General features: G+C 38.9%; 1 protein-coding gene across 4 annotated transcripts in view; it reads left to right on the top strand.

Annotated features, from left to right (window-relative positions):
• CASK (calcium/calmodulin dependent serine protein kinase) overlaps positions 1-13,029 on the top strand; it is a 189,507-nt gene that overhangs the window by 68,746 nt on the left and 107,732 nt on the right. For all 4 annotated transcript variants that reach the window (XM_059839998.1, XM_059839997.1, XM_059840000.1 and 1 more), the window contains exon 3: positions 10,195-10,300. In XM_059839998.1, coding sequence (XP_059695981.1) covers positions 10,195-10,300 — 106 coding nt within the window. The remainder of the gene's footprint in view (positions 1-10,194; positions 10,301-13,029) is intronic.

Below are 13,029 nucleotides of genomic sequence, written 5' to 3'. Positions count from 1 at the left end.
GAACTAAGACATGCACACAAGTTTTACAAAACTTGCTTTATAACATGTCAGTTAGCAAAGAAAACCAAAAAAAAATTCTTTTGGCTTTTGGTAATAATTGCGAAGAGAGGCATGTGCAGAAGTGGAACAAACCAAAATTAAATTTTCTTATATCCTGGATTATTACTCCCTGAGAAGAATTTTCTGGTTCCTGACATTGTTCTGTCACTGAACCAGAAAACAAGTTTGGCTAAGGTAGTTGTTCTCCAGCATTCAGACATCATTCCACTACACGATTTCCAAGTAGAACAGAAATTGGCATCATTCTTACATTTGCTAGGTAGGTGTCTATTACTCAGCGTGCACTGTAGGTGCTGTTTGTGCCGAGTTCCATGTGCTGTGCAGGGACTTTGAGAATTCAGCTGTCCCTCTCAGCAGCATTTACTGCAACTTGTACTATTTTACCTGAGAAAAACTAAATTAACCTAAGCTGTTTGCCAGCTTAAACGCTGTCAGTCACTGAGCTCTGTGGCACTGTGGAGCTGGAGTAAATTTTAGATGCTGGTGCTGCTTGGTTTGTCTAGACTTGGGCAAAGTAGATGATTTCCTTTCTAGCATTAGTGTGCAACTGGCTTTGTTTTGTATAGGCTGTGCAGAGCCCAGCAGTTCAAGACCAAAGCAACTTTGATCAAAGCAAACAAGTACATTTTGTCTGCATGAGAAGCATCTTAGGCAGTCAGTTCCCTTTGTGGGTGCCTTTGGGCTGTTTCTGACTGTTAGTGTTCAGCAGCAGAAGCAGTGTAATGGATTATTTAACCCTTCCTCGAGTAGGAGTTACAGACAGTTTGTCTAGACTAGCTGAATGTGTTATGAAGAGATTTCCTTTGTATCTTTAAAATACCAGAGTTTTTCCTGTAAAACTGAGATTCTCTCTTAATATCAAAAAGTAAATTTGCCTGTCATTACATTTAGGTAAAGGCTAAGTCACACAAGAAAAGACATTTCAAACAAAGAAAAGCCAAAAACCTTCAAATGTTAGAATGATCAGCAAGAGAAATCACTTAATTTTTCAGGATCAGCTAACATCCTCTTCTTCATAATGTTCCATTGCCTCCGAGGGCACTTACTTGATTTAATGTCATTACATTTTAGTACATGAGTACTAAAAACTCACTTAAAGGATTGCAATGTCTATAACCTTTAGTTAACCTGATCAGCCTAAGTGAATTCTGGGCAGAAGATATCAACGTTTGGCACAAAAACGTTGTGCCAATCTAAGCATAACATTGGTAATAATGCTTTTAGCACGTTCTGAGATAATACATTGCCTGTGCTGCCATGGGCAAAGGCTGGAGAGAAACCCTGAACACACACACACCTGCAGCAGAAAGAACCCTCTAGAAACAAACAAATGTACAAAAAATGAAACAAAGAACTCCACTCTGGATGGAGTTCTTTAAAAAAGAGAGAAATACACCTTTAAAAAAGGAGAAATTCCAGTGATTTAAAATGAACTACTTGCAGGTTTTAGCTTTCTAAAGCTTTTTGCTATGCTTTATAGCAACAAACACACACTGTGTTATAGTTTGTGGATTAAATGAAGAATTTTGGTTTATGAGAGCAAACTAAATGCATTCTAGTTGTGTTAGACACCTCTCAATGTGTGCAGTGCAGTGACATGCTGGTGTGTGGCCCTCAGCTCCAAAGGGCTCTGGTTGGAAGCAGAGCAGAGACTGGTCTTGCACAGAATGTGGATAAAAAGGCACTTAGCACTGGATGTACCTTCAATATTTTTGAGTGGCATCTCTTCTCTGCTCTTAGGCCTGAGCTGTACTTGTCATTACATCAAGGGGTGCAGAGCTGGCCAAACACAAAGCTCTTTGCAGCTGGATCCCTGCAGGCTCTGTCTGTGTTCAGCTGCTGACTCCACGCGGATCAAAGCCGGAGCTGCGTTGCCACCTAGTGAGAAATCTGCAGGGACTCGTGTCCACGTGGAACTGCACGAACTGGACATTACAGAGGGGGACAAGAGATATCACCTGACTTAGAGTTCATGTTTCAGTTTAATTTCAGGTGTAGTTAAACATATGACAACATAAAACTAAGGCAAGTTAGCAATTCCTGATAATATTGTGCAATCTGGTTTTGTGGCTTCTTTACTCCTTAGGAGAAGGAGAGCAATGTACAAACTGTTGAGATTTGACATATTGTCCGATGTGTTTTGCTGCTGTAATCTGGCCGTTTGTTTCTGTTGCCAGGCTATCAACGCTGTTGTGCTCAGAGGTGTTGGTGCAGGTTCCCAGGACTAGCCAGAACCAGTCTGGTGGAAAAGCAGCTCAACCAGAGAGCTCCACCAAGGGCAGAGGGAAAAGGATTGTTTGCAGTTGAGGTGAATCATTCTTTGATTGTGTTAATAGTGCAGTTGCACAAGCGTTGCACCAGCAGGAAGGGAAAGATGTTGTAGGAGGGGAGAAGGAGCTGACAAAAGAGGGAACAATTGCTGCATTTAATGGGGCTGCTGCTTTAAAGTGTTAGTTTTCAGTACAAGAAAGCACAATCAGTGTAACTTTATGAAATTACATCCTTGCAAGTATTTCAGTAAAGTCCACTGTGACCATAGAGGTGAGAATTTTCCAGTTCAGTGCTCCAGCTACATGTAGAATTATTTTATCAAATACACACCTCATGGCCAATTGTTTCTCTGTTTTATTTTTCTTTGGTTTTAAAAGAAATTTCACAGCAAACTCTTGACAGATCTGCTGCTGCACTTCATTCTTTTAAGGAACTCATTGTATCACAAAGTGTTTAAAATTGTGGTTTGCAGTGTAAAAACCTGTGGTCTGTGGTGCTTGGGAAGGTGTTGGGTTTCAGGCTGTTACACAGTGCTGGGAAACGTGGGAACGTGGGATTTAATAAATGTGGATCTCAGTAGTGAACCCACTTTCATAACTTGATTGATCACAACTTGAGAGTCAACGGCTATTTTCAATTTCCTTTCATTAATTATTGAAAACAGTGCAACATTAGAAGTGTTTCAGATTTTACAGCACAGGTTGTAAAATGTCTTCAGCAACAATTCCATTTCTATTTGGAAGGCCAACCTCACAACAGAGAGAACCCTCCTTACTCCTTTTTAAATTAATTTATGGAGTTTATAACCCTGCTTCTGATTATTATATTCTTTCTTGAGTTTGTGAAGCACTTGAGAAACTGCTGCTTTGCTGTAGAGAAAAAACTGATTGTGCATATAATTTATTAAAAACCAATAATAATCCAGAAAGTATTACTTACACATTCTTATGCTTACTCTTTCCCTTTTCCCCCTACCTCTGAACCTGCTGTTGAGTATTAACCAAGAGGACACAGAATGTGGAAAGTCTTAGATGAGAGATATCTAATCTTTGTTCTTCCTTGAAAAATGTTAGATTTTTTTTAATATGGTGGGTGCTTTGCAAAAAATTGCTAAGAATCACCATTTAATTAAATGAAATGGGCTTAGATTATCTGCAGTAGGCAGCTGTTAAATACTCTTTTGGGCATTCTTAAACATTTTTATTCGTTCAAATGGATTCATTTCCTAAAATACACCATATTATTTATGAAGCATTGCTTATTTGCATGTCAGTAAAAAATGAGGAAGTGAATAACAGGAGCTGTTTTCATGGACACAATCATGCAAACCAACTTACACTGTCTGTCAGATACTTGATTCTGGACAAGTCTGGTGGATGTATCAGAAGTTGAGAGAAAAGTGGGATTTTTTCACACCCAGTTTCATGTTCATCACAGCTGACAGAGTGTAAACTGAGGAAGGAAAATTGCCTTTAAGTCTCCCAAGACTCCCAGCTCCAGCTAAAAAGCCATTAACATGTTATATTTGTGTCCAAACACTGAGAAAGAATAGAGTAGCAAGTGAAAGTTACTCAGAATTTAGCAAACATCTACCAATGTAATTCCACAAAATGAAGATTTCCATCGGTTTCTTCATGGAGGTCACAGAAAGGGAAATATTGGCTGTAACTGCATTTTGTTATTCTTAAAGATACTGATGGCAGATGGATTCTCTCACATTGCCATTGGACATGTTGACTCCCTTGGTGTTTTATCAAGGGCCACTCCAGCCACATGCATTTGTTTCTTTTTGGTGCATGTTTTGAGCATGTTTGCTAAGGTACAGATGGATTATGCAGTAAGGATTTGGTGACAGTGGAGACACTTTCAGGGAGAGGTGTTACTTGTTCCATATTCTTTCTCTTTCTTTCAAGTTGAGTTCCATAATTGAGGTTGCTCATGAGCCATTTCCTTTGCTAAAACTGCAAAACAGCAAGCCAGTGGAGACAAAAATAAATTTAATTTTTTCTAAACTGTGTTAACACTGAAATGGTTTTGGTGTGTGGTGTGACAAGCTTCAGGCTGCTGGAACAGAGGGCAGGAATGTGTGTGGGATGAAGGGGGAAACAGCCAGCAGTTAAATCAGCTTGGCTACCCCAGAGCCTCAGCCACCCCAAGGTGTGTGGGAGGAGAGGCTGGAAAAGCTTTCAGTGCTTGTTGAGGCAACGAGTCATTAACTGGTCAGATGTGTCTGTGTGGTGAGGAATCACTCACATATCCCAGGAAGAGCTGTTTGAATTAAGGGAAAGGGGAATACTCTCTCGTGGAAGAAAAAAAAAAAAATACTTAAAAAGAAGAAATTTTTGGGGCTGAAACGTTGCTGTGGTTCTGCAGCACAGGAGTTCACTGCCAGTGGCAATACAGGATGTTCCCCCCTCAGCTGCTCGTTCCTGTTGTGGTGTGTTGGCTGCACTGACAGCTTTTATGACTTCCCTGATGTATTATTAGAATAATAGAGCCTAAAAGTAATTTTCACAGAGCTGCAAGAATGGGCAAAGAGAGGAGATGGGGAAATTTTTTGAGTCAGTATTTCCCTGGAAGTTCACCTGGTTTTGGAAGTGTGACCTCAGGCAGGGTGTGATCGGTTAAACTGGAATTGGGTGCTGTGCAGGATGTTCCATGGGGGTGGTACAGGATGATCTGAGGCAGAGGTGTGTGGTGCCTACAGCAGAAAGGGAATTAGGCCTGGATTAAATGTAAGTGGCAAGTATTTGATGACAGGAGGGTGCAGGGACAGCCTTTGTGGGAAGAGGCTCAGGGCTGTGGGTTCCCAGACAGCCCCAGTGGGCCAAAGCTAAACCCATCAGCCTGGTGTGTGGTGCTTGTGTGCAGATACAGTTCAGGAGGGGTAGGAAACACTGCAACAAAGTGTAGGAAGTGTGGAACAAAAAGAGGGCACAGCAGGGTCAGGGAAGGAGGAGCTTGACCATGGCAGAGCAGATGGAGAATCCTTGCTGGGGCAGCAGAGAGGAGCCTGCAGTGTGCTGAGCATGGCACTCACCCCTGCACCCCTCACAGCTGGGGCTGGAGGGGCTGAAGTGAAGGAGTGGAGGTAAGCCCATGAAAGAGGGGAGGAAATTTCTTGGTTTCATGTTTATCTTCTTTTAATTTGCAAAAAATAATTTCATCAAGGGTGGTTGGCTGAAAATAGCTGATAAACTATCTCCCTGTCTTTATCTCAACCCATGAGGTTTTTTTGTTCTTGTTACTTGTATTTTCTACCCCTGCCCAGCTGAGTGGGAATTTAACATCTAGCAAAGACTAATAATCCACAGGACACTTGTGTGTAGGGTGAAACAGCTAGGGCTGAGATCTCAGTGTCTCCCTTGGCCATGCTTCAGGTGGTGCATCAGGCACATTTCAAGACACACAGCTCAGTTTAGCTGTTTCTGGAAGAATTGCATTTGGGTGGTCAGGGGTTCTCCATGATGTTCTCCAAAGGATGGTTGGTGAGAATGACATAACCAAGTGAACAAAGCATATTGACTTCCCTTTAAAACTTAGTACTGCCAAATCTATTTAAGTTATAAATAATCATATCTTGCTGTACAAAACATATAGAAGCATTTTAAGCAAGAAGCTTACTGTTGAAGATAATTCTTTCAATATACTGTCATACCCTAGCTGTGGCTGGGAAACGAATCCTTTAAAGGACTGAAACTGGAAAATCAGAATGGTGTATGTATAAAAATGAATTGTGTATACATAAAAATGACATGTGTCTTCCATCTTGCTAAGAAACTTGGAGCTGTCTGTCCCAAAAAAAGATGGGGCTGCTACAGTCTGTGCATGTTGCTTTTAAAATAATGAAATGGTGCTATTATGTAGGCTGCTAATTCTTCCATTAACATACTTTCAAAGTGTGTTCAGTATATTTGAGATATTTTAGTACCTTGGGTATCAGATTTTGAAAGGAAATTAGGTGTTTTCCAGAATTGTCAGAGATCTGTAGGATATTAGGTTGTTAATTCCCATGGGAATTTTAAGTGATACTCATGTTTTATGTTTCTTATCAAAGACTGATATATCTTTCTGTGCAATTATATGGAGCAGTTATCTTTTTTAGTGCTTCCAGCAATTCACTTTCAGTGTCACTATCCACACATGAGGCTGCATTTTCTCTGTGTGCTGATTATGGCTGGGAATTCCCTTTTCCATCTTAGAACTTTTCTTCTTTGCTACTGAAGTCTGAACTTTCCTGCCCTTTAAACAACTTGAGTGCCTCTCTAAGTAAGTAGCTAGGTCTAAAATGGAAATGTTAACATGTCTCCAGTTGTTAAAAAAAACCCTCAAAGTTTTGTAAACAGACTGAAATTCTGGAATATTTATTTGTTACAGTTGTATACAAGGATAGCTTGTAAATGCTTTTTAAATTATGATGTAAAGTATGAGCCTATGTGTTAAACAAGTTAAATGGAACACCACATCTTTTTCCTGGTTGTGTGACAATATCTTTCATACAGCTGGCAGAGAAACTTCTAAAACTTTGGCTTTTAAAACTTGCAGTTCTATTTATTATCGTTGTTGTCAATTTTGTTTAGTTTTGAAAAAAGTCCTGACAGGGAAGGCTTAAAGAATGAACCAGAAAGTTATTTCTTCAGCCATATCAAGAACAAGATAAAAATTAATAGATGAAGGGCTCAGAAAGGATTCAAATGAAGTTAAATAGTCCAGCCAGTAAAAGATGACAGTTTGGTTTAGATTCCAAGGCATGCAGGGTGTGTTATTTCAGCTAAATTTTGTTTTCTAGTGGAGGAGACCGCTGTAAATATGGGACACATGACCATTACTAAATGACACATCACCTCTTGCTGCTTAAAGCCATCTTGCTCCATTGGCAGGATTCTAGAGTTGTCTTGAATCTTTTGTAGGTGTCTGGAATACTAAAGGCTAATTTTAATATGGGATGTGTGTCTGGGACCTTTATTACTGCACAACGTGGCTCAAATACTCAGCAGAATTCTAGAAAACTTAACAGGAGGTAGCAAATAGTTCATACAATGTGGTGTTCAGAATGATGCCTCAGATGATATCATGTCTCACAAGATAATAATGGGATTTTTCTTGGGATATCCTCAATCACCTGGAAGGGAGCATCTGCTTGGGTTTGTGTTGCATTCAGAATGTGTCTGTGGGTACTTGGGACTTTATTTACCTCTTTGACCTGAGGAGGTAAAATTTAATTCAAGTCTAGAAAAAGCATTTGCTAAAGGATTGAGTAGATGCTGATGTCATTTCTTTAAGTGCAAACAATGACACGTGTGTGTCATCTCTGCCTTTTCTCCTCCTCCCCTTTCCTTTTTACTGGTCTTAAACATGACTTGCTTTGACCTTTGGGTCACGGTCCAAATGTGCTTCAGAATCCATCATCTCTTTCCTGCCCTGTGGCTTTGTTGAATCAGTGTGGTGTGTGCCTGTTTGTCTCCTTATACCTCGTTTTCTCTTTCTTAATAGGCCTACTGTTGAACAAGTCCCTGCTGTGTTTGAAATAGGACTTTGTTCTGCTCTTAGCCCCAAGACCCCTTAGTCATAAAAAGCCTTGTTCTGTAACTTCTATTCATTTGTTTTCCTGTTTGGAGATTTTATTTTTCACTTTGTTTCTCCTTTCTCATGTGCTGGTGCTCAGTCTGAGCAATTGCTGCACTCATCCAATATTACACAGAGGAATGAGGGAAATGGCAGCATACACTTTCTTCCTTTCAGTTCTAATTCCTTTCAAATAAAGCCCACAAAATATTAATAAAGGGAGCAGCCAGAATAAACTATTTTGAACACAATTTTTGCCTTTAAATAAAGGAGATTTTTCCTGCAATTTCACATTGAGTATTTCACTTGACTTTCCATCTGAAATATATATTGGATCCACGGCAAAGTGTGGTGGCATTAAAGTTGTTACAAAGTGAGAGACAAAATACAAGCAGCCTGTTTTCTGAAGATCATAGTCATTCACAGAATCACGGAGTTTCATTCTCTTACACTGCTCCTCAGTGTGTTCATCTCTGATCCTGTTTGGAAAGGACTGGTTGTGTACTTGAGTGAACCTCTGCCTAGGAAAGGGGGGGGAACCATTTAATGTCAAATCACTGCCTGATGTGATGGAAGGGAAGGGTACAGTGTGGCTTTAGTAGTTATTCTGCATTAAGGCGGTGTAAGAACTGATAATGTGAGTATTTTCCATAGTGAAAGACACCTTGCTGTTTCCTTAGGTTGTAGAATTTCATCTAAATAAATAGATGGACAAATAAAGGCCAAATTTTAGATTAATTTCTTTATCAAAATTCCTTCTGTATCACTGAATTATACTTCTGTTTGCTCTTCAGCTTGCACCTCCTAAGGTGCCATTACATGATGGTTCCTAAAGGATTGCTCTGTCATTTTGCTTTTAGATTGTATTTGCAAGGTTGTGAGGGAGGGGACACATAATGCAGGTGTAATATAAAAGTTTAGGTAACAAAATTTGCACTTTGTGGATCTGAACATTTTCTTGGATTGAAATTCAGCCATTTCCAAACTCTCAGCTTTTCATTTGAATTTACAGATGGCTGAAAGATCCAGAGTCTAGCATAAATCTGAGTTACTTGTTAAATGTTTCACATTCACAAAGGAATCTTCATCTTGCTGCTTGCATTTTTCAATATAATTGATTCATATTAAGAATGTAAGATGGCACATGTGAAAACAGTGCATTGTAAATTTCCTTCTAGCATAGCCCAATTATATGGTGAGTATTCTCAAACCAAGAAATAATATTTTTATTTCTCCATAAATGCATGTGTAGGTCATTCTTGAACAATGACCAATTGTATGGAAAGAGAATAGAAAAGTAAAATGTCTGTTTCAGAATTCAGACTGATATTTTCCTCGCTTATCAAATTATCATCAAAGCTATTCATTCAAGATTTTGCTATTCTTTCTAGAATACAAGTAGGTAAGTTAAAAAAAAAAAAGTGTAAGGATGATTAAATAACAAAAATACCAAATTGTTTTAACAAAGAGGAAAGAAAATTAATTCAGTGTGGTTTGGTTTTTTGCATTTCTTTTTTGTGCAGAATGATTGATTTGTGATCAGAAGAAGCAGAAGTGTTGTTTAAAACAAAAGCTTTTAAACTTTGAGAGACTTCAGAGTGCTTTCTGCTCTTCTTTTAGCTGCAACTTTTCCTGCTTTATTCACTCTTCTGTAGAGCAGAGATACAAACTAATGTATGCTAATTAAAATTTATGCCAGTGTCATTTCATATAAAGTGATTTTAAAATAAATACTACACTGAAGAAGTAAACTGCAAGAAATTTAACCATAAGAAAAACACTTCTTTACTTCTGGGGATGATCAGGTACTGGTGTAGGTTTTCTGGGCAGGCTGTAGAGTTTCCACACCTGGACATGTTCAGAGCTCAGCTGGGTGTGACTGCACAATCTGCTCCAGTTCAGCTTGCTTTGAGCAGAGGATTTAAAGACCTCCACTTATTAATAATTCTGTAGTGTGGTCAAAGTCTATCTTCTGCATTTGGAGGTAATTCTGCAGTTTTGTTAAATATTTAGGATGGAAATCTCAATGTTGTCTGCAACTGTACTTTCAAGGAATTTCTGTAGAGTTCTTCAGTCTATGACCAAGGAGATCTTCTATAAATATGTGAATTCAAGAATCTGTTAAATTTTGAGAAATATGTATTTGAATTAAGCACTATTAAATATCATCTTGTCAGAGTTCTTTATAAAGATTAATGAATTTTTTCAAAATTTCAAATGTGTACATATTTCCAAAAATTGTGTTCTAAACAGCTTAAATATACAGCTAATCTGCAACTACCTTCTTACCTTCCACAGATCTGAAGAGAGAAGCCAGTATTTGTCACATGCTGAAGCATCCTCACATTGTTGAACTGTTGGAGACATACAGCTCAGATGGAATGCTTTATATGGTCTTTGAGTTGTAAGTTTCTCTCCTTGATTCCACCTTTCCATGTTGTTATTTGCTTAAAGTATGTCTGCTCCTACCTGTGGGTTTTGTAGCTCAGAGGGCTTGATTACTTTGAAAATATTTATTTCTGGCAAGTTCAGGTTGTCCCAAGTAAAAAAAAAAGTTCACCCACTGAACTTTTTTTACCCATCCCTGAATACCAGGGCTTTGTAAAGACAGGCATGATCTTTTTTTGATGGCTGCAGGGTAAGAGAACAAGTTGAAAATCTGCTGTTTGACATCACCTTTGGGTAACAGAGGGTATTTTGTTCCAGTTGTGAAATTTTGTTTATTTCTTTCCACACTGTTGCTTTTTTAGCACTGCTTTCCTATTATTAGATAAGAAAGTAAAGTTATTGGTGTTTTCAAGTGTTCTTGTAAATCAATATACCTGTTCACAATATACGAAAAGAGGCTTTTGTCTACAAAATTCGTTTTGGAAGCTTGAATGTAAAAGTTCAGTTGTAAGAAGGAACAAAACATGACTTTTCAGCAATGGACAGGTATTTTTATTCAACATCAAGAAACAAAGAAGAGCCCTGAAATTATCACATTCTTTAGCCCTGAAATTATCACATTCTTTCTTTGAGAGAAAATTATTAGTTCTTCCTGAGTTAGGTTTTATCTAAATGGGAAGGATACAACCAGACATGTGAAATGGTTTTTTGTGCATGTTCTGTATTTGATTTTCTTTCTCTCTGCCTACCAGCTCTTCTTTTTATGCTCCCTGTCTATTCATTCCTAGTCAGTCTGGGCATATGTATTTCTACCTCTTAAATGTCTCTGATCTTCCTCCATTGTGTTTTCTGGTGGATTTGAGCTGCTGATGTTGGAGTGACCACATCGCACAGGTTTGTTAGGTAAAACTGGCTTACCCACTAGGGCCAAGAATTTGATTTGAGATGTCCACATAAAAAATAATTTTCAGATGTTTTACCACTGAGGTAGTAGAAAATCCACAATAAAAACATTAGGTAAAGCAGAAAATTGTTGTTTGCAAGTCTTCTGCATTTTTTAAATGAGTTTATAAACTTACAGTTTGTGAAATAATTGTTCTATGCTTTCCTCTCTGTACATTTTGATTCAGTACTGACTTGCATTTTATTTTGAAAATCCCAAAGCATTGGCCAAGGCACTTTAATTACCCTATTATGAAATAATTATGTACACCTTGGGTAGTCATACTCAGATAATTAACAAGATTCTGAAATGGAAAAAAAAAGGGGGTTGCTTCTATTTTTAACATGCTGATAGCTCAGAAATCTGAGACAAAAGCAGTAATTATTTTTTAATGACAACCCTATTATAATTTATGTTTGTACACATAAAAAGCAAGTCTGAACAATTAGAATTACTACACAAATACTACACCTGACTTCAGGCCACATGAAAGAAGGAATTACAAAGCTAAATTGTTTGAGGGATGATGATTGTTTATCATATGTATGTCCTTGTCTCCTTTGTACACAAAAATCATCAGTCTTTTGTAGCAGTGACAGAAAATGAGGCAGTAGGAGCACCTGTGCTCGATGTGGGAGGGGAATGGAAGGGCTGTGGCAGGATGTGTTGTTGTGCTGGAGGGGATGCTTTGGTAAAGGGATTCAGCAGCAGGCTTGTGTTTGTGTGGAGTGAGACTGCATTGTCTGAGTCTGAGCAGTGAGGGGCACACTCTGTAACTGTGACCAGAAAAACAAACTTGGAGTTAGCACAAAAGCATCTCTGTACATGCAGGTAATTCATTTTCCTCCATACTGCTTTCTGTTCATTATGCTGTGACTGTAACCAGCTCAACTGATTTGCAGCAAATCTCTGTCTGCAGTAATAAAATATATTTCATTAGGTTCTAGTTACTCTGAAGGGACTGAAAAGGGGAAGATAATACAGATCTGCAGAGGAGACATAAACCCAGCTGTGATGAGTGACTTGTGGGCTGGCAGGTGTTTTGTGTGGAAACTAAGGCAGGCCCAGCACATAAAATGTGTGGAATAACCAAAGCTAAAACTTGGTGCCATCACTTGCACATAAATGATACATTGGTTCACTACTGTTCCATAGGCTGTGAGCTGCATGGGGCAGCTGCTAGGAGAACCCTGAGTACCTTGCCAAACCTACAGATACAGGAAAAATACAAGTGAAATGTACCTGGGAACAACTGATGGAGCCACTCAGGAAAATGTACAATTTGTGCCCAATTTTCAAAGCTTTTGTGAAGAGAAACATTTTAAAAATCAAACCATGATTCATAGAAGCACTCACGAAGATGCACAGTAGCAATGAGGTTAACACCAAAAAATGAGCTCTGTTATGATCCCCTTACTCATACACAAGCCCAGGCACTCTTTAGACTGGCCTGACTCAGATTACCAGCAGGCTGCATGGTGCTGCTGTGCTAAATTGCAGTGAAGCAGGTGGCCATAATAGAGGAAGTGCATGTGTAGAGTAAGAAGCAGACCCTATCTCAGAAGATCCTATTGCTAAGCTGAAAATGTTTTTAAAAGTATTCAGGTGTTACTGCATTACAAATGAGAGAGGATCTACCTGTGCAAAATGATTTCCCTCACACACATCCCAGCTGGCCCCCCCAGAGGGGCTCTTTACTCTGAAGGAAATGTTCCCTTGGAGGCTCTGGAGACACCTTACATCTGGGAAAGGCCAGTTCTACTCTTTATAATAGACTTGCAATTTTCTTCCCCATTTTTGGT

The sequence above is a fragment of the Haemorhous mexicanus genome, chromosome 2, assembly GCF_027477595.1.
Source record: "Haemorhous mexicanus isolate bHaeMex1 chromosome 2, bHaeMex1.pri, whole genome shotgun sequence".
NCBI classification, from domain to species: domain Eukaryota; kingdom Metazoa; phylum Chordata; class Aves; order Passeriformes; family Fringillidae; genus Haemorhous; species Haemorhous mexicanus.
Note: the sequence above shows the minus strand (reverse complement) of the source record. Positions and strands in the feature narration are given on the sequence as shown.